At 37.4% G+C, this 20,835-nt stretch overlaps 4 protein-coding genes across 4 annotated transcripts; 2 read left to right on the top strand and 2 right to left on the bottom strand.

Annotated features, from left to right (window-relative positions):
- Positions 1-2,640: 2,640 nt before the first annotated feature.
- LOC135703626 (uncharacterized) lies at positions 2,641-11,064 on the bottom strand. Its single transcript, XM_065224904.1, has 7 exons — positions 11,013-11,064; positions 5,236-5,375; positions 4,953-5,167; positions 4,800-4,893; positions 4,209-4,523; positions 3,140-3,251; positions 2,641-3,080 (listed from the first exon to the last, which is right to left on the bottom strand). The coding sequence occupies exons 1-7, from the start codon at positions 11,062-11,064 to the stop codon at positions 2,641-2,643; spliced, it is 1,368 nt and encodes a 455-aa protein (XP_065080976.1).
- Positions 11,065-12,042: 978 nt separating this feature from the next.
- Positions 12,043-13,366, top strand: LOC135703585 (retinol dehydrogenase 12-like). Its single transcript, XM_065224832.1, has 3 exons — positions 12,043-12,155; positions 12,260-12,632; positions 12,703-13,366. The coding sequence occupies exons 1-3, from the start codon at positions 12,094-12,096 to the stop codon at positions 13,264-13,266; spliced, it is 999 nt and encodes a 332-aa protein (XP_065080904.1). The 5' UTR covers positions 12,043-12,093; the 3' UTR covers positions 13,267-13,366.
- Positions 13,335-14,102, top strand: Bdbt (Bride of doubletime). The gene has a single exon (XM_065224903.1). It carries the CDS (start codon positions 13,335-13,337, stop codon positions 14,100-14,102), a length of 768 nt encoding a protein of 255 aa, XP_065080975.1.
- Positions 14,099-19,213, bottom strand: DNApol-eta (DNA polymerase eta). The gene is made up of 4 exons (XM_065224831.1): positions 18,883-19,213; positions 18,726-18,829; positions 16,713-18,663; positions 14,099-14,888 (listed from the first exon to the last, which is right to left on the bottom strand). The coding sequence occupies exons 1-4, from the start codon at positions 18,937-18,939 to the stop codon at positions 14,268-14,270; spliced, it is 2,733 nt and encodes a 910-aa protein (XP_065080903.1). The 5' UTR covers positions 18,940-19,213; the 3' UTR covers positions 14,099-14,267.
- Between the last annotated feature and the right edge of the window lie 1,622 nt (positions 19,214-20,835).

Genomic DNA, 20,835 nt, shown 5'->3' with positions numbered 1-20,835 from the left:
GCACTCAACCTTAGTGAAATCCAAGAAGAGTCAAGGACTCAAGATTATTCTAACCCTAAATTACAAATAGGTTAAGTAAATCTTTAACAATTTTAAACTTACGTATACGAATGACCAGATTTATCTAGGTCTAGATTGGTCCCTCCGTGGGTGAAAAATTATCAGTTCGAAATAAACTTAAAAATCTATACTAGAAGTATAACGAAATAACCACATTTCAATCTTCCTTCTTCGGTATGGCTGGATTGTTCCCTTTTTCCTCTACCTTTTGTTCATATTGCTGTTGCTTGACGTTTATGATCACGCTGACGTTTACTGACCGTGGACACAGGCGGACTCCGATTGGGGGCATCGCAAGAGGCCTTAAGGCCTCAACCATTAATGGGTACTTTCAAGTTAGCGTCAATGTCTTCGGTAACACGCTCTCGATGTCAATTATACAAGATCTGGCCCAACCGGCTGATTGGTATAAATGAAATGTGGAAAATGTTTAGTGGGTTCGTATTTCATCGCAATGTTTATATTTTTATACGAAACAGCTGTTTTCTGTGACGACACGTCTGCTATTCGCAGTATGGAATGCTGTGCTGCCGTGACATCGTGATTCGCTTGCGCAGCAATATTTACAACATTTTTGCTTCTAACACCAGCAAGCTGCATGTTGTTCTATACCAATGAGCTGGATTACCGAGGTGGAGCAGTCGGTTAAGTTGTGTGAGTAAAACCCCTGTATGATACATGCAATTAGTGACGTCACTACTTGCGTTTAGGTTGATTTTTTGGATTACTAATCAACCATATTTCACGATCTGCTTCATCTCTCTCTGTACCTCATTGGTTCTATACAAGTTCTATTCTACACACAAAAAATTATCGTTAGTAAAATTGAAAAATCCATTGGTAGAATTAAAAGTTTCCGTTGGTTCTTTTTGGTAGAAAGTCTTTAGCTTTCAAAACAAAAGTCAGCTAACTGTTAATTCGAAAGTAACTCGTTTTTTACTTTTAAAAGTAGAAACTTTCAAATCGAATTGTAGAACTGTCAATATGAAAACCTATTTTTTTTAAATAGACTTATGAAAGGATTTAATTTAAAAGATGGGCAGTTTTATCGCAATGATTTATGTTTTCATTTCAAATATGAATTCTTTTTAATTCAGTTGCTTTTTACTTTGAAAGAAATAAAGCATAGAAATATTTAATTTGATATATTTTAGTTTATTTATATGATGCTGACTGAAAGGGCACGGCATTATGGAACTTCAAAGCATGGGAAGCGTATTACGCAAATATACAGTTGGCTGAACAGCTGGTGATGGTGATGGTGGGAGTAGCCTTCCTTTCCGGCAATTCTGACGAGGCTGCTGAAAATCAAAACACATCAATTAGGAAAATCGGACCCAAGCAAACTCTTCGAAAATTTCATCATCTTACCTCCAAATCCCGCAGCTGGAGGATCCTTCCAATCCTTCCACTTCATAGCGTCACCACGAATGTCTCCATCTTATTATTTGTATCTTACAGAAGAGAAACAAGCGCACCGGTGGATGAAAATGTGGAAAAGTTCAAGAAACTGCTGCTGCTCATGCTAATTCTCACAGCTGTTTTTGTTTTGTTTGTTTGTTTCGCATGTCCAATTTGGCGGGAAACACAGGTCCAGTACTGTCAAACACATCGCAAGGAAGAGATTTTTTGACAATTTTACAACTTTTATTCTAAAAAATAGACTTTTAAAATTACAAGCCGAAAGTGAAAGAAACACTTTTAAATCAAAAAAAATATTTTACATTTGAAAAATTTCATAGTTGAAACTACGAAATTTGGGAAACTTTTAATTTGATCATGCATTATTCTTAAAGCAACAATTTTTGTTTTTTGTGTGATTGACATCGCAATGCAACCAGAAGTGAAAATCTCAACACGGTAACCGCAAAATACCCAATAATAACTACAAAGTAAGCATTTTCGAGGGAGACTGCACTCAGAAAAAAATTTAAACTAACTAGTATAAAAGTCACACTAAAACGCTATTCGCCTGGTTGACCCCAGGCTTCAATTAGTTGCCAACAAAACGAGCCTAGTATAAACTTGAAATATAAGGAGCATAGTATATCTTTTGAATATACATGCGTAGTTTAATGCTGGTTTATCCCAGAAACGATTTCCACGCCCCCAGATTTGTTTTCGATCTGCCAGAAGGATAAATATGGTAATAACACCGACAGATTGAAAATGTAACTTAGTTAAGAGGGCCATTTCTTTGCAAAGGTGGGAAGGGCATTTTTGTACTAGTCACATTTTCAATATGTCGATGTTATTAACTACTGATTAACCAATTAAACAATTATATTTTTTGCATTTATTTTGGTGCAAAACATAACTAAACTTGTTACATTTTATTCTTTCTTTCTCCTGTTCTCCATCTATTTTATGTCGAATCCTAGACAATCCTAGAATATTGTACAATGAAGTGTTGATTATGAAGTAATTAGTTTTTTTTTATGTTTCAACTAAATGGTCTACTAGTGAATCTATCAATAAACAGTGAAATTACTACTAATTTTTAACAAATTTTTTTCTTAGTTGCTATGACTTTATCATATTTGAAATAACTTTTGCTTAAGAAATGTCGCGGGAAGATGATTAAGCCTGTGGAAGTGTTTTAACAGCTTTAGATAGATGTGCGCAAAGATCATTGACTCGCGTTACACGACTGTACTTAAGAATCTTGTAAACAAAAACATCAAAAAAATCAAGCGTTTTCTTCGCTCTACTGGGCACTTTTACATTTAGTACTTTGTAAATCTTCAATAGTAAATCTAACGCTTGGAAAAAGTCTGGTCCGCATGCGATTGTGCTCCTATCTAAAATAACATAGTACATTCCTTCCGCAAAGGCAAGCGTATCACAATAAATGAACGGTGCACTTGAGGTATCGATTTCATCATTAGGTGCTTCCTGCTTCCATCTCACGAACACTGAAGCAAAATCTTCCAAGGGCGGCAGGTTCGTAGGATCTGCTTTTCTGACGTTACCCTGGTGTGTAAGCTCTGCCATAATTTTTAGTAGCGCCTGTATTCCAACTGAAAATAACATAAACTGAAATGAATTAAATAATTATTTTCAATCACAATGAACGCACCACAAGCAATTTCGTCGTAAAAATGGTTCAGCATGAGGCACAAAGGTACGATGGTTGAAAATGGTTGGGTGGCATCTTTATCCGGATACATCAGTTCGAAGTCGCAATGAACCTGAAGAAAAATTGCAGTAATTAAAACAAAACATTTTGAATAATGGCATCATGCAATCAATCTTACATTTCAGGAGTAACCCTTGAAAACGGCACAACAGATTTCGTTAGCAACAGCCCTTTCCACACGAATCAAAGTACGCCCACGCAAAACGATGCCATTATCGGAAAGGGAAGAATTACCCCAACCGGACGATGTTGATGGTTTGTGTTGGCGTGCTTCGGTTCTCGTGTAAAGGGCCTTACAATTTGTGTTTACAAAGTTTTTATGCCGTTTTCAAATGTTACGCCTGATTTGTTTCTATAATTCACGATGCACCTTTCAAAAGGCCCTATAGCTTGATCGATTCTCTTCACTGACTTTCTCTTTTGGTAACCACTCGTACGCAAACAGAATCCATGCTATTTTTGCAACACAGCAGAATGATAGCAGAAGCTATTATCTTCAGCTTAGAACTTTGAACATAACAGGGAATGCTTATTAAGTTGAGTTATTATGGAAAGAGAAAGTCTATGAAGAGAATCGATCAATGCAGATAGGACATTCTAAAATGTTTATTTTGAATTTCAATAGAGCTTGAGAGAAATTATTGAATTATTGAAATATTATTGAATTATTGAATGACCCATATTCTTGTTTACGACAAATGCGATTTCGAATATAAACCCTTATAAAAATAACCAACAAACAATAACACAAATTAAAGAGCTATTCGACATATGTTTTGGTTGAAATCCCGAACACGTTGTTAAGCAAAATAATCATAAAAAATTATTAAGGAATCTGTTGGTATTCTTATTTGTGACAGTTAAATTGAACCGAATTTGTTCTAAAGGTACATTTGAGCGGAGGTAAACAAGAAAACGAGTGAAAATCATGACCAAATGAAGGAATACAAAGATTCTAATGATGCTTTACTACAATTTTAGGTGCTACTATAATAAAGAATATAATTACCGATTGTCCATCATGAAGCAATAAGTGAGGGAACTGATCTAACATCTCTGCATAGCGTATACTCCGTTTACGTAGTCCATCACGGTACTGAAAAGTAGCTCTCATCAGTTGTTCTACGATTGAATACTCAGTATTCTCATCCAGTTCCAAAAGTTCATCAATCGTATCAGCGTTCTCGCGGGTTAAATTTTGCACATTGTTCCGTTTCCTTTTTACAGATGATGGCGCTTGAGCTTGTTTGTTACGAATCCAAAAATGAATGTAGCCTGTATGTTCTCCTGAAGCCTCTCCATTATGCTCCCAGAAAAAGTCAGCCTGAAAAAGCAACATAAATACATATAACTTTACTAAAATTATATATAGTTATATTTAGTTTGGTTTTGGACATTGCAAAGTCAATAGTATCAATTTGAAATAAAATTTATGTGTACTTTTATCACACTTTTAAGGAGTATACGAAAACATTAATTAATTTATCTTTATTAGGGAGGCTTTCAGCCTGGGGCTGGTTCGCCTCCAACGAATACGAAAACATGTGTGACAGTTCTAATTGCTGTGAAATACGTAAAACACAGGATTTTCAAACATTACCTCGACTGGCTTATCCTCAGCGTTACATGTCAGGCAATCAAAAGCTTCAATGATACTCTGTGCAAGTTTTTTCTTCACGGCAGTTGTAATAGATCTAGAAACATATACAGAAATGGATCAATTTGATAATATCACTTTTATTAAAATATTTACCTTCCAGCATTTACTTCCTTCAAAAAGAAATGATCACATAGTGTTCGATTAATTAGAAGTTTCTCCTTTTTCAGCAGTGAAACACCTTCTGCTAATTTTCCACGTAACAGCTTCTGACATTGGGGACTTGATTCGAGTACGTTTATTACCGAATCCTTGTTGATATTTTCATCCAACTGAATTGGATTACTGTTGTTTAATGATGTTTGAATGGTCTTAAAAAACAAATTCAGATTTTCTATTATGATAAGGTATTTAAATTTTGAACAAATTATAAATTTACCTCCGATTTTATTTCAGATTCATGAAAAGTTTGTTGAAGTTTCTGAATCCTGAGCCAAGAGCCAAGTTTCATCTGCAGATTTGACATGACCATTTCCTGCGACAACATCATGAACGTTTCAATTGTAGTTACATCGTTATCTGTAAAAAGAAATTCATTACAATAATTGCTGGTTAATTTATCGAATTAGATAACTAAAAATTATAAGTTTTGTAACGATATTGTGAATGATGAATTACGTACCAATAGATCGTACACTAATTACTTAAATGTTAATGGAAGGAGAGACGGTCAGTGATTTTATTATGCACTATGGAACATTTGTTAGATTCATTCATAAAAATACTACGAAGGGAAGCAAAATATTTAAAAAAAATCACATTATCAGTGATAACCTCAGTTACAATAAAACTCAACAGTTACCATAAAGCATAAAAGTATCGAAAAAAGGAGGATATTGAAAAAAAAATCACTTCTGTAAAGGGCCACCCACATTAGATACGTTTGCGTTGCGTTGATGTAAATTTGACAGTTAAACAATAGATTTAGCTGTCACTTTGCCGCAACGCGTTAAATCTAAATCTAATGTGGGTGGCCCTTAACTGGGAGGTAGAAAATAAATGTGTTGCTGTAACCAGATTTTTGTTAGCTGCAGGGGACGCCACAAAGCGACAGTTGGAGAATGATTACCATGCATTATTTGTACTCATTAGTTTTATATTGTAAGCAAAACATGCATACTGTCATACATCAGCCGGCTCCAAATTACAGAATAATCTAATTTAAATTTCGACTTACCGATAAACTTCCGTTAAACATTTTTGTAGACTTCATTTGATTTCAGCTTTTAAATTTCATTCGACTATGATGGATAATCTGGATGATGGATAATATGGCGCTCTAGTGTTTAGTAATTATTTGAAATCATCATAATATTGTAAAGCAATGTAACAATCTTCTGAACCATAAGGAATCCAAATACTGTATGTTTTCCTTTTGTAGACTCTTTCTTCAGGTAGCAGCAAATCATTCTCAGTATTTTTAACATGATAGCTGTTGAACTTTTCAGAAAACCCAACGGTAATAAGACAATTAACTACGAAATATAATTTTAAGTCCACATAGTAGATGTTGCTTATGACTGCGTACTGTAGTGAATTGTTAATATCGTCATATTTGATGACAGCACGTGACTTAAAATGAATTCCATCAATCATTACGTGTTTAATATTATGAAGGTAGGCTGGAAAATTTTCCAGTGGTACATTATGTGGCACATTGTCTTTGGTCACAATACTGTCCGATATTATATCCACACGTTGGCAGAAGGATCTGGATACTATCGCTGAGAGTTGCTTCATAGAGGTAACTCTAAGACAAGTAGGTCTCGAAGAAACGTGCTCAACTTTTTGGCTCACCTCTGGTACTATCTTCGGTCCCAAGCTTGTCGAATCACCCCTCGAAACATAGGAAAAACCAATAACCCCTCATTTTATCTGTCAAACTTTCATAGCGAATCAAAACAAACATTGCGTAGTACTAGAATTTCGACTAGAATAGGGTACGTTAATCGTTTGCTTGGACCAATAGGCTACTAAAGTGGTGAGCCAATTTAAAATCGTTAGTTTCGTATTGATTGTTGGTTGCTTTAAGTTTAAACGCTTTGTTAAACTTAGAGGAACATTTATGAAGTTTTGAGCATTTTTCATTTGGTTTTTAGGAAGTTTATTTAGGGCTTCAAAACGCATGCAACTATAATCGTTTGGAACCGAAGTAGCTCTAGCGTTATATGCATAATGAGAAATATGATGTAGCTTGTTTATTGGTGCAATTCCTGGAAATAATTCTTTAAATTGTTCTTGCAATGCATTTGTGTTGAACTCCAATCCATCAATCATGTCATGAGTAGCCATGTTTGAAAAACATACGTAACAAACTTTCTGAAGTATTATAATCAGATTCATCTCATTATTCTGTTCAGGTATCAGTCCGTTGACTATGAAAGGGAAAACTCTTAGTAAAACCCATGTTTGAGCCGCTGTTTGCTTAAGCTTGCTTCCTTTTTCTGTTAGTTTTTGAATGGAAAAGTTACCACAAGGTTTATCTTGAGTTTCTACTGGTCCATAATCAAAGTTTTTTAAGCGGTCGTTAAATATATTGCAGTCGAAGTACTTGTTGGTCTTCACAAATGTTCGTAACACAAGTTTGATTACTTGAGGTACGACTCCTTCAAGTAAATCATGCATAGGGTCAAAGTTTTGATTTTTTGTAATTCTAAAGTATTCCAGTTCGTGCAACGCACAATCTCTCACCACGCCGCGTTCGCTTATCGCCTGTATAATAATTATATAAAAATAAATTAATTAATATTGAATGGTGGTACACATTGTAGAGTTATAATAACATGCAAGAAATAACAGGACTTTTACAGAATACCTAAGCCGGGTTTTAATTGAACTATGAGATTTGTTCATTTGCACTAGAAAACCTAGACATACACGAAACGAAACGAAAATTTCGCTTATACATTTTTGCCAAAACATCAGTCGTATACTTTACAAACCACATAGTTCTTATAAGAATGCATAAAAGGTATGTGCGATCATTTATACATTTCATTTGGCATATGATCTTCATTAACTTTTTTGCAAGGCGTCAGTTATTAGTTGACTTATACATTTGATGAATAATCAGCAATAGAAATTTGCCAAAAGGTAAGGGGCTAGGTAAGGGGATTTCTATCCATTTATGTATCAATGTTTGAAAACTAAAATCTAAAACCACTTAGATTGCGTCATTTCAACCATTCACCCATGAAATAAATTGATAATAGATAAAATTGGATTAATTTTAATTATTTTTTACATTGAACTGATTGAGATGTATACGTTAGTATGATATTGTTGAATTGTTGTAAAAACAAAACTAGCGATGTAATTTTAATTCACTAAAGCTAAGAGTTTACCTTAATTTTAGAACGTTGTCTGCCTGTTTGTGCTGCTTCTATTTGCTGGTTTTGAATGTTTTCCAAATCTAGTTGATGTGATGCTTCGGTTCTTTGTTCAAATACTGCTCCAACATTGCCATTTTTCAAATCAGTTTTAGTTATGTAGCATTGTCTACAAAAGTATGACGCGCTTGGACTTAATAAGCCAAATATCTCATGGACTGCTAATGTGTCCCCAGCAAAGGAGCATAGAATCGCTTTCATAACATATTCTGCATTACCAAATTTAAGCCTTAATCCAGATTCCAACGATTTTAAATCATTGATCAGTGTTTTTAAAACTTCGTGGTATCCATGTTTCTTTAGAATTTTAGAATTAATAGATAGCACTAAGTAATTTGTGTTGTAAGTAGAATCTCGACATCGATCAAAGTTTTGGATTTTGATGTAAAAATGTGCGATTTTATGCTTACCTGCTCTAGAACTTAAATTGTTCACGATTTCTATTTCGTCAGCATTCAATGTTAGACGAAGCGCGTTTGGACTGTGATGAAAATAAGGATGATTTTTAAATTCTGTCCCATCCTTGAATGAGCATATGTAGCCTTCAGGTGACACATCTTCTTTTTCCACTAGTTCCATTGCATCTGGGTTTCTCATTATCAATGATAGAAGCTCACAAACAGAGATATATTGATATGTATCTTTTACTGTCTTCACTATTTCTTTTCTAACAACTCCAGTTCTTTTGAGAATTTTTTTATACTGCTTGATTCTTTTTTCCTCAAGAATAATTTCAGTTGGCTCAGGAATTTTACATTTCATTTTCATTGCCATGTATGCAATATGAGTATTCATATCTTTGATATTTGTGAAAACATTTCCCACAGTGAAACTGTTTATTATGTTCACCAAGCATTCCTGATCAATCATATTCCGTGCAGTCTGTATGACATGTTTAATTTTGTTCCACAGATAGCTTTCAATTTTGTTTATAAGATTATTGGTGCATGAAATGACGTTCTGTATAAATTTCTCTGGAATCGATACATTGCAACGCATTTCAGAAATGTAATTACTTGTGAAGTTTAGAATTTCCTCCAGGTTGGTAGTATTCTGGAAAATAACCATGTTGGTTATACCATCTAGATTTTCGAAAAAAACATTTGTCATATTAGGTGGCTCGTGTTGTTCTGGTTCCTTATGAGGTTCTACATTATTATCTGCATCAATAGCACCATAGTAATGAAGTGAGTGATTTTCCAGCAAATGGCTTTGAAAGTTTTTGAACATAAAGAACTGTGCATTGCATCGATGTGTTTCATTTACATTTTCCAAACACGTGAATGGTAAAGCATTTCTTCTAGATAAACGTAACCCATGGACATTTTTCAAATGCTTTTTTAACTCATGTATTCCTCCTTCAACTGTATTGATTCCTGGTGTACAAATGTGACAGGCATACCCTTAAAAAATAGTAAGTTTATGTATGGTTAACTTTGAACCAACTGAAAATCTTATTAATGTATGGTAACAAGGCAAAAGGTTTGAGTAGGTATTTTTTCGTATTTTTGTAACGTCACACATAGAAACAGGGAGAGGGTTTTGGAAAAAGTTATTGCAATACTATACAGCTGATGAATGCATACTAATACATACTAAAACAGGTAAGGGAGCAATCCATTAAGTTCATCACGCTCTTAGAAGGGAGGGGGTGTACAAATGTGTGACAACAATGCATTAGGTAAAGGATAAACGTGACGAAAGAGGGGAGAGTGTTGCTTTTCTTTAAATTTGAATGACGCGAACTGAATTCATGCTCCTCAATGCCAAAAATACACAAAAATAGAAGTCAGAAGTTGTTTTATAAAGACATTCATCCTTCCAGTGACTCATATCGTAATGATTTGAATTCTAACCATTGAAGAACGTTGACTCGAAAACATTCGGAATCTGAATCACGAGTTGTATAAAAGTTGTTGAAAAATTAATAGTGTGAGGCTTATAAAACAAGGCAGCCTACATTGGGCTGGGCATGTTACTCGTATACCGTAAGAGTAACACGTAAAAACAATCAGCAGAGAACCTTAGATACGTCAGCTCCATCAAGGCTACGCACAGGTTGGCTTTTTACTGTTGAGAAGAACTTAAGGACACTCTACGGTCAGGGCGAAAGCTATTATCGATTGATGTTAGAATACGTCCAATGTTCATTTGTCGATCGAAGAATCGATTAACTTGATTCGCTTTCTACCGCGACCTGAGCTGTGTGTTTGCAATATTGATGAATGCAATCAAAAGTTCAAAGCTTGAATTTTTTATTGCAAATCCACCGCTGTAGAAAGCGAATAAACTTAATCGATTCTTTGATCAACAAAACGGACATTGGCCTTATTCTAAAATCAATCAAGTTTAATTCCATGACCGGGTTCAGTGCAGGATTCTCTATTCTGCTTGGTCCAAAACAACGATGCCCCATCAATTAGGCTGGATATTCGATAATCGGCTAAATAAATTTTCACATTCAGGAGAAATAATTTGTAAGAATTATTGTTCATTTGATCATCATAGGGGTTAATGCCAGGTAAGTATGATTATTGTTCATTTGGTGAACATCATAACGAAACTTATAGCGAATTTGTTTATTATCCAGTTCCAACCTGGATCGGGTATCAAGATAGGGTCTGCTTGTTTACTAGCAAACATTACTTTGATCGGGTCGAGGTTCGCACTGACAAAAAGTTTGGGTTCGCACTGGGTTGGAACTGGTTCCAACCTGGGAATAAACAAATTCACTATTAAGTTGCATGACCTCCAATGACATACTTACCCACTAACCTAGCAGCAACCTCCTCGCCAAGCTCTTGGGGTAATCTTTCCATGCTGGAATATTCAAAGATAAATAATCAACAAAGATCGATTTCTTTCCTAATCCTACTTAAATTTGATTAAAAAGTAGACTTACCTTGATACGTCAGCAGACAACTATGTAACCGAAGAGAAATTTCTCCGGAACATACGGGATCGTCCAGGTAAAGGAACCGAGAGAGGGACCGATCGGCTGGCTTAGTTGGAGGCAGATAAACCAGACAAAATCTGGAATCCACTCTTGAGGGTTACCTGTAATAAAAAGACATAAGGTATAATGGAATATTATAAAAAAAATCAATTTACCTACTGTAATTTCAGGTTAAAAATTGTCACCGAGAAACAAAACACTGCTTGCTGGCAAACTGAAATGATCGAAATGACAGCGCGCATGGAGGGGTGCTGATTATGTTTACGACGAATACACTGGAAAAATTTCTCTCGTACAAATCGGGCTTAGTTTAAAGTATATGGTGAAGATAGTATACTTTTTAAACTATGCTGGTTGTAAATCTCGCGAATGACAAAAATGATTAAATTTTAAACTATGTACGACTCGCAGTATTTCTGAGTGTGGGACTGCCGGACTACCCATTAAATGAGTAAAAATATTACCCATTTATGAGTAATTATTCAAAAATGAATACTTACTACTTGTTTTTGTAGTTGTAATTACTCATAAATGGGTAAAATTTTACTCATTTAATGGGTAGTCCCAGTTTCCCTCGAAAATGCTTCCTTTGTAGTCATTATTGGGTATTTTGCGGTTACCGTGAATAGAATATTGTGATAGAGTGACGTTTCACTCAGCAAAGTAACAATATTTTTGCTTCTAATACCAGCAAGTGCCTGTTGGCTCGGACCTTAAATCATTGATATTTATATACCTTCAAAGTTCAAACAACATCCTTTATCACAGTTTTATCTCGTTATTCCGTTGAAGAAGGTAAAGGTGATTTTGGTTATCAGTCAATGTTGTATAAAGGCTATACAGTCGTCTTGTTTTTTATGTGTCGTGCGTGCCTCCGTTCTAAATTTCTGTGATGGGAGTCTTGCAAAAGATTGCTTTGCTATTGACCCTTGGCACTGTAACCTTTGCAATTCGGTAATTTTCCTCGTGCTTTCGCGTTCATTTAGCATAGTTTCATTACAACGGTGTAACAAAAAGATTATAAACACAGATGAACGTTTCTTCTTATTAACTTTTAGGTGGCATTACATCGGTCGACTCTATCGGACCAGAAGAAATTTCGCGAATCGCGAGTTGATTGTTATCACCGGTGCAACTTCGGGCATTGGGTTGGCCGTGGTCAGTGAACTAGTATCACAAGCCTGCCATTTGGTGCTGGGTTGTCGGAACCAAGCAGCCGGCCTTAAACTTCGCGAGGATTTGAAGGATCAATTTGGCAGCGATATTGTTGTGGATATTTTTGACTTGGATCTGAACTGCTTGAAGAGCGTCGCTGCGTTCGTGAAGCAAGTGAATGCCTTGCAAAAACCTATATACGCTCTGGTGAATAACGCCGGAGTATTCTATGCACCACCTGCGTTAACTGTGGATGGGCTTGAACAAACTTTCCAGGTGACTGGTCTTTTTATATTTTTATTTGTAGATGTTAGGTAATTTCATACAATGATTACTATTTTTTTAGGTGAATTTCTTGAGCCACTATCTCATAACGGTTTTGCTATTACCCAGACTGAAACAATTTCCTGGCAACAGTCGGGTCATAAACGTGTCCTCTAAGGCACATCAAGCCGTGGAAAGATTTCCAGATTTGGAGTTACATCGAGACTTTGAAGATCTACCTAGCAATCGGTTCAGAGCGTATCAGTACAGTAAATTTAGCTTGGTGCTTTTTGCGCACAAACTCTCATCGATATTGGCGGATTCAACCGTGTCCATTCACTGTGTAGATCCCGGAAACGTTGAGACGAACATCTACAGGAATTTTCCACCCTTGGCGAATAAGGCATTGTTTTACTTACAAAAGCCACTGAGAATACTGTTGATTAAAACATCTCGCGAAGGAGCTCAAGGAATTCTGTACGCGATACTTTCCGAGGAAGTTCCCAGATTCTACATCACGAAGCATTACTTCAACGCAAACGAGAGCCACGAGGTAAATCCTCGAATCTACAATCCCATTTTAGGAGATACGCTATGGACATTGAGTCGCCAATTGTGCCGCGGACATCTGCTCGAAATGAGCTAGTTCCTAAAGTATGGACAGACGATGTTAGAGGACTGCGCAAAGAATTGATCAATTTTCGTTTCATGTCGATGACTAAGCCTTCCGAACTGGCCCGCTGCCTTGTAAACATTTGCGATATCAGTGATCTTGGAGGAAAGGAATCCAACATACTCACTCAGGATGAAAAAATTTCCGAAAAATGGATTGCCATCGGAAGTGGGCTCACTCCAATTGATTGCTACATTGAACTGTTCCTAATGCAAATGTTACTCAACGAAAAAAGTAAATGCACCATCACCACGGCGAGTGGCCAGCAAATCAGTTGTGTTCTTAAATTATTAAGAATTGAAAATTCCGATCTTTTTTTCACTAAATCCCCTGGAGAAATGCTAGCCCTGGCAAAAAACTACAAAGATAACGGCGTAAAAATGTTCCCCAAATATCCATTGTACGCACATAGATACTTTAACCGTGCCGCTAAATGTCTGCTCTGCTGTGCTCCGCTGGAAGATCTGGACCCCGCACAGGAAGGAGTAGACACTATCAGTGAAATGCAAACATTGCTGGAGGTCCTGTACCTCAACATTTCCGCTTGCCTTCTTAAGCAAAACCGCTACGAAGAAGTGCTCCATATTCTAGAGTATGTTGACCGTCAGGAAAAACCCTCGGAGAAAGCAGTCTACCGGAAAGCACTTGCACAGTTTCACGTGAAGCAGTTTCCGGAAGCAATCAAAACCTTGGAAAAAATTGATTACATCTCTAGCAAGGATTGTGTGGTGTTGCACCAACAGATCAAGAGTAGCTGGCAACAGGAGGATAACAAATACAACTGTATGGTTAAGAAAATGTTCGGTTAACTCATAGAATTGCAAGCATTTGTATCGTAAGAAATAAACAAAATAGGTTAGATACATATAACGTTGTAAAAATCATGTTTCTCTTAGAACTTAGGATACAATAATTAAAACTAACAGTTTCATATATGGCACAGAAGATCGATTAGTGTTACTTCCTTGTCGTTATTACATTTTTGTAAAGTATGACGACAGGTTATTCACCTTTGCCGGTTGGCTTTTATCACTAGTCGAGGGTCGCTTCCGTTTGAGACTGCTGCCTGCACCGGTATTGCTTGCGTTGACGCCGAATGCGTTCAATTTAACTGTTTGCATTTCCAGTTTATTAAGCTCAATTTGCAGTTTTCTTGCGGCATGATAGTCGAGATGTTCCTGCATACTCGCTGTTGGAATTCTTTTGTTGCATTCGGCACATTTTGTAACTGCATCCTCCGTAGAGGTATTCGTCGCAGTAGTTGTAGCAAGAAACTTGTCGATTGATGGAACTTTGGTTTTGGTCACTTGTCGAGAAGCTGGTTGATGTGGTTTGGATTTCACTGCTGCAGCTGCAGGAGAAGAGAACTTAGTTTTTATTTCGGTTCGGAATTCATCCCGTTGTTGCTGGCTCAGCTGAAGGGCAAAGTGGAAGTCAAGATGGGACTGTAGTTCGTTTTCAGGTACATCGTTACCACATTCAGGGCAAGGTTTCTTAATCGGTTCCGGTAGACATAAAGGACGGTTAAACTCGGCATATGTCCGACGGTAATCCAAAACGGATGGCCCACTACTTGAAGATGGTCCTTTCACTACCTGCAACGAAATAGAAGTAATAAGAATTTCCGTTATCCCAAGCTGCGATTGCTTAACATACAAAAAAGGGCACAAATATAGGGTATTTTCGATGAAATCTGAGTTCAGAACCTAAATGTGCATCACAATGTGGGTGCTATCCAGTTGAATATATTTTGCCTACACAGCATCTGAAATCTGTTCGCAGATTGAGTTCGGATGTTACTCAGTTCTGTCCGAAATAAGATCCAACCAAGTTTCGTCTAATGCTCAGGAAGTCGAAAAGTTTCTGCCACGGTAGTTGTTGGAAATACATCCTTCTGAAACTGCCGAAATCATCTTATAAAGACTTTTGACATACGTTTATGGCAAGCGCAGGTAGTACAAACATCGATTCGGAAAATGATGGTAAAAGTGCGCCAAAGACTTTCCGTTGTAAACAACATTTTGGTACTCAAGTATTTTGACGTAGAACTACGTCTTTATCGACTATACTGGGGTGCAAATCAAAACATTCTTCTTCTTCCTCGCATTTTAAGCTTATTGCGTATATGGCATATTAGCTTATTGCGTGCTCTCAACTTAGTGTTCTAGATGCACTTCCACAGTTATTAATTGAGAGCTTTCGATGCCTGTACCATTTTTTGCATTTGTATAATTGTGTGCCAAGTACAATCATACTATATGCCCAGGGAAGTCGAATCTAAGGTAAAATCTGATTGTCTTGGATTTTTGATAATTTTTCCCAATATTTTAAAAAAAATAAAAACGTGCCTGAAAAAAAATATTCTCGGGGCGGTAAACTTCCCCTTAAGTGTACCAAAACGACGCATCTAAATCTCAATCCTAAGATGCCCTTAAAATCTCACGCTAGCGAATCGTCATCAAAAAATCATTGTTCCAAATCACACATCTAAATCGTCTCGCATCGCGTTCCATCTTTTTGCAAGACATCTACAGAATCATCAACCTTTCATCCATCTACGCATCGCGACCGTATCTAACGACGGCAAATCAAAATCATCCCTGTATTTTCGATAGAGTCACCTCCCTCGTATACCATGTACAAGACGCTGCTAAGACCTGTAGTTCTCTAAGGGAACGAGTCGGTGAGGACCTGCAAGCACTGAAAATTTGTGAACGACGCGTGCTTAGAGGAACGCAACGAGCTAGGTGGTTAGACCAAGTGGAGGAAGATCTAGGAAGTATGACATGCTCGAGAAACTAGAGACAAACAACCATGAACCGAGTTAGTTGGCGCAACATTATGCAGCAGGTGAAATCTTGAGGGACGGTGGACCAGTAAAAGTTAGTTAAGTAATGTAAGTATTTCAATCTAGTGGTTTCTAATTAGTGGTATAATTCTAATTTAAAATGGCAAATATAGAGTTTTCCAACATTTAACAAGTTCAAGTTCTTGTGATAAGCACCAAGAAATTTAGCTAGGTACAAAGAACGTCAGCAAAGTTATAGCAAATTTTCAACAATTTCAATAATAAATTTCACGCTTCTTGTACGCACTCATTCTGCAGAGTAATTTTAGTTCTAGCCGAATTGCACACGGAACACACGAAAACAAAATTTCCCGTTTGAAGTTTCACATTGTTTTTCCAAATAGCAACGTTGGATTATGTTCGATCAGGTTATGTATGAGCACACCCATATGTTCACCGAAAGGATTTGTTACCATTTCCCAACTGACGATGCGGCGACGTGTTATGGTTGTTGGTAAATTATGTTTTAGAAGATGGGGTTGGTCTTAATTAACTTAAAAAAAAAAAAAAACTTTAAAAGATTTTATCTATGATGAGCAAAAGGGGATGCATGTAATCAATAGTGACCTACCTCCTGGTTTATGGATTCAACTGATTTCACCTCCAAAGATGTTAATTTGCTTATTTTTTCGCCAGGGTTTTCATCATCTTTAGGACGCTCTAAGATGCTTTCTCCATATTTGAGCGGACTTTGGGGGCACGCATATTTTGCCACTTGGACCTTTTCGATTGGTTGAGTATCATACAGATAAGGTTCGGAAAGATCTTCAACAAGCTTAGCTTCCAGCGCAGCAATTGTTGGGTCATCTTCCGATATGTTGTGCAGCAATACGGAGCTACATTCGTTGACCTTCTCGACAGCGGAGTTGTGATTAGAACTTTTAATAAACATGGTTTGGCTTGGCTTTTTCTTCGGACTACTTTCTACGGAATCGGTCTGAACGCTTTGCTGTTGATTTTCAGTAGCACAAGTGACTTCATTGGGATCACTTGGTCCATCTTGTGCTTCTTCTTTCTTCGCAACAAATAGTTCAATCTTTTCGATCTCTTTGGACGATTCACCTTCCTTGGCTTTGTTGGCAATATTTGAAAACATTTCCTTCCCGATAAACTTGATAGGGTCGTTCTGAACTCTTTGCTGTTGATTCTCAACAGAACAAGTGACTTCTTTGGGCTCACTTGGGCCATCTTTTTCTCTGAAGAAATGCTTTAAGTCCCTCTTCTCTGGCTCTTTCTTCGCTGAAATTGGTTCAACCTTTTCGAACTCTTTGGACGATTCACCTTCCTTGGCTTTGTTGGCAATATTCGAAAACATTTCCTTCAATCCGCTCTTCTTTCCGGTTGCATTATCCTCGAATTTCCCAGAGCTTATTCCGAGAAACTTAATAGGATTGTTTAACGCGCCGGAACTGTCCGGTTTGAGGAACACATCGGTATTTCGTTTGATGGCTTCTAAAGCATCGGCAGCGATCCGGTCAGCATTGTACCCTACCAAGGGAACACTTCTCGTGCTGGACACATCATTCTGGCCAAATTGCTGAGCATAGCTCACTGTCATTTGTTTGGCAATTCGGTTGTTCTCGTCCATGTCCTTCTCCAACCTTTCTTGTATTTCATTGGCCAACTCACCCAGCCAGTGCTTGAGAGTAGCGATACCACTAATTGCATTTTTACCCGGAAATCTCTTGCAGCAGCCAATACTCTTCGAATTGAATTTTGGAGTCACTGCTTCCAGATCGATGCCTTTTGCCATCAGGTACATCCATGATCCTATTCGTTCGTCAAAGTGATTCTGGAGAACCTTTTCTGAAAACTTAGCCAGCTCACTCATGGTTTGAATTTTCAAAATTTCACACACTTGGTCCCCCAGTTTACTACCAAGACCTTTAACTTTCTTTATCGATAGCGTTTCGTACATTTTTGAGATGCACTTTAAAGGTAAAATGGTTTGTTTGTTAGGCTTATGAAAACCGGCGGTTAACTTAGCCAGAATCTTGTTATGGGAAATGCCAGCAGAACATTCGTAGCCGGTTTTTTCCTTTACCGCTGCGCGAATCTCATTCACTATAGAAGCTCCTATTAGCAGCTTAATGTCACTTTTCTTATATGCGACTCTGTCTTCCTCACTGTCTAATTCTTGAGAGCATATTTTACCTTCCAAATCCCCGGAAATTTTCTGCACAAATTCGCCAACACTATCGTATCCAACTGCAAAGGTGTTCGCCAGCTTATCAGGAAGCAGATGGAATTTACCTTCGTTCATATCACGCAACCGAGCCAACACCCGTTCCGTGATGTCCAGGTAGGCTTCGTCCACACTCGCTCGCTCCAGAAGTGGAGTGAATGTCTGTAAAACGGCGGCCACTTCCTTGCCGGCGTCCCGATATTTGGAAATATCTGCTTTGCCACGAACCTGTGGCACCTGCGGTAGCACAATGTCTGGACAATGCTGTTTCGCCTCATCTCCACGCATGTGCCGGGTCACACCTTTAGCACGGGCCGGATAGTTAACGGCGATTATACTGAATAGGAAATATTTTCCGATAATTATGACCAAGTAACATTTTCAAGAGTGTTTGCTTACCCTCCACCTTGCCACGGATTGTATTGTACAACCGCAATGGGTTTCCCACGTATTTCGGGATTTAACTTTTCTTCCACCTGACAGTAGAAACAATCCATATCAACCTGTGGGATAAACAGATTAGGCGTTATCATCGGATAAATATTATACCACTTACCAGAACAACTACGCGGTCATATTTATTGTTGATATTGATAAACTGCTTTGAGGACATTATCTCACATACGAAAGTTAGTTTCAAAGAAATAACGATTCTCGTTACGAATTCCACATTAAAAACAACATGGAGCTGATCATCGACAATTATTTTCTGCCGTTTTTGCGCCTATTCTTTAAAAGTATGTCAAGCTAATGCAAAGTTTAGGTCCTAAGTAACACTGATCGATTTTCTTCGTCGACTTTCTCTTTCGTCAATAACTTATTCACAGAACCGTTTCTTGATGTGTTTGTCGTATTGGATGCTAGATAAAAGCTTCTTTTATCGGTTTATGTGCTTAAAATACCTGAGAATGTCTTTACATGACCGTGGGGATACAAAGAGAAAGTCGACGAAGAGAATCTGTCAATGTTACTTAGGACCTAATGCAATGTTCAGCTTGATGTGTTGGTCGTATATTCCCTCAATTAGATTTCTACAGGTTTGACAGAAGAGGGTATTTGTTGGTATTAGTAACATACTCAGAGGGAGAGATGGGCGGAGAGAATGTTTTAAGCCAAATGAACTGTCAAAATGCCAATCGAACATTCCAATTAGAATTTTTCCGAGGATTTCTTATTCTTACTAGAATAAATTTGAGAGTATTGCAATCGAACAGAAATTCAATCACCTTTATGTTTTGTGTGCTTCTCAAATTCAACTAGATTTTGGAATCAAAAACAATATTCTAACTCTATTGATTAATTGATCTTCGTTGGTTAATGAATGGCACCAAGAAAAGTGCAAAATATTGCGATGCAATCAATTATTATTTTGCACGTAAATCGAATCAAAAATAAAAGTCATTTGAAATGCTAGCTTCTAGCAAGGGTTGCAAGATAATTTAGGAACAAATCCCTGCCGCCGAATAGTATTTTGTTTTCTCCGCCTATCTCTCCCTGTGAGTATTTCTAGGTATTAGTAGCGAAAAAGTGATAATGACGAAAAACTACTGAAAATTCAAGATAAACATTTCAAAAGGGTCAATCTGCATTCATCGAATTCAGTTGCAAACACATTCCTTGATTCGTGTGCCATTCTGGATGCTAGATGAGAACCTCCTTTATCAAACTATGTGGCAGAAAAAGTGCAAAATCTGTTTTTATGAAGCTGTGGCCACAGACAAACAGACATAACACTCGCAAGTTGTTCATCGAACAAGCATTTGACGGTCAATTTAAAAGTATCGTAGTTGGTAGTACCGCCACCTGTGGCGCGCATAGTCAGTTCTCTTGCGTTTGACGTTTACACACTACCGCCATCTGTTCAGTGTACTACCCAACACAGTGTACTCAACAGATGGCGGTAATGTTTTAGCGACGATGTTTTACAATGAGGAATATTCAATGTGTTATGTCTGTTTGTCTGTGCTGTGGCTATCAAAAGAGAAAGCAGATGAAGAGATCAAAGTCACTTACACCCCTTTCCTTCTAACCTCACTTCTAACCCTAAAAAAAATCAGCTTCTACAAATTGTTACTCCTGATTTCCGAGATGTATTTGTGTACTTGTAATAATTAACGCATAACATTTGAAAAGATCCTATCCCCGTTGATCGATACTCTTCATCGACTTTCTCTTTGGTTTACCACGGCAACATAAACGAATTTCTCGCTAAGGTCGCAGCACAGTTCGACAGAAGATAATGGTAGCTTGCGCCTGAAACAACACACTGAATTGAAAATTCATTTTCAGTCGGGTTATTCGCGAAGGAGAAAATCTATGAAGAAAATCGATCAACCACAATCGGGTAGAGGAGAATTTCCCCTACCTGTTCATTATGTTGGTTTGTCTTCGCGGACTTCGGTTCGGGAGAAAATGGCCTTACAAGGTTTGTTTACAAAATGGAGTTAAGGCCATTTCAATTGTTGGTCTTGACTTTCTTCTCTGACGTTTGCGAAATGCTTAAGTCCAG

Source organism: Ochlerotatus camptorhynchus, unplaced genomic scaffold, assembly GCF_037179485.1.
Source record: "Ochlerotatus camptorhynchus isolate MF236.1 unplaced genomic scaffold, CSIRO-AGI_Acam_v1.1 ptg000216l, whole genome shotgun sequence".
Taxonomy (NCBI): Eukaryota; Metazoa; Arthropoda; class Insecta; order Diptera; family Culicidae; genus Ochlerotatus; species Ochlerotatus camptorhynchus.
Note: the sequence above shows the minus strand (reverse complement) of the source record. Positions and strands in the feature narration are given on the sequence as shown.

Bases quoted from the DNA above. Each gene is read 5' to 3' on its own strand.
- DNApol-eta (XM_065224831.1), bottom strand. From the start codon at position 18,939: ATGTCCTCAAAGCAGTTTATCAATATCAACAATAAATATGACCGCGTA. The intron at 18,664-18,725 runs GTAAGCAAACAC...TTTCCTATTCAG, and splicing joins AATCCGTGGCAAGGTGGAGG to TATAATCGCCGTTAACTATC. The intron at 14,889-16,712 runs GTAGGTCACTAT...ATTTCGTTGCAG, and splicing joins TTGAATCCATAAACCAGGAG to GTAGTGAAAGGACCATCTTC.
- LOC135703585 (XM_065224832.1), top strand. From the start codon at position 12,094: ATGGGAGTCTTGCAAAAGATTGCTTTGCTATTGACCCTTGGCACTGTA. The intron at 12,156-12,259 runs GTAATTTTCCTC...ATTAACTTTTAG, and splicing joins ACTGTAACCTTTGCAATTCG to GTGGCATTACATCGGTCGAC. The intron at 12,633-12,702 runs GTGACTGGTCTT...CTATTTTTTTAG, and splicing joins GGCTTGAACAAACTTTCCAG to GTGAATTTCTTGAGCCACTA.
- Bdbt (XM_065224903.1), top strand. From the start codon at position 13,335: ATGACTAAGCCTTCCGAACTGGCCCGCTGCCTTGTAAACATTTGCGAT.
- LOC135703626 (XM_065224904.1), bottom strand. From the start codon at position 11,064: ATGGAAAGATTACCCCAAGAGCTTGGCGAGGAGGTTGCTGCTAGGTTA. The intron at 5,168-5,235 runs GTAAATTTATAA...TTGTTTTTTAAG, and splicing joins AATCTGAAATAAAATCGGAG to ACCATTCAAACATCATTAAA. The intron at 4,894-4,952 runs GTAAATATTTTA...ATATGTTTCTAG, and splicing joins AAGGAAGTAAATGCTGGAAG to ATCTATTACAACTGCCGTGA.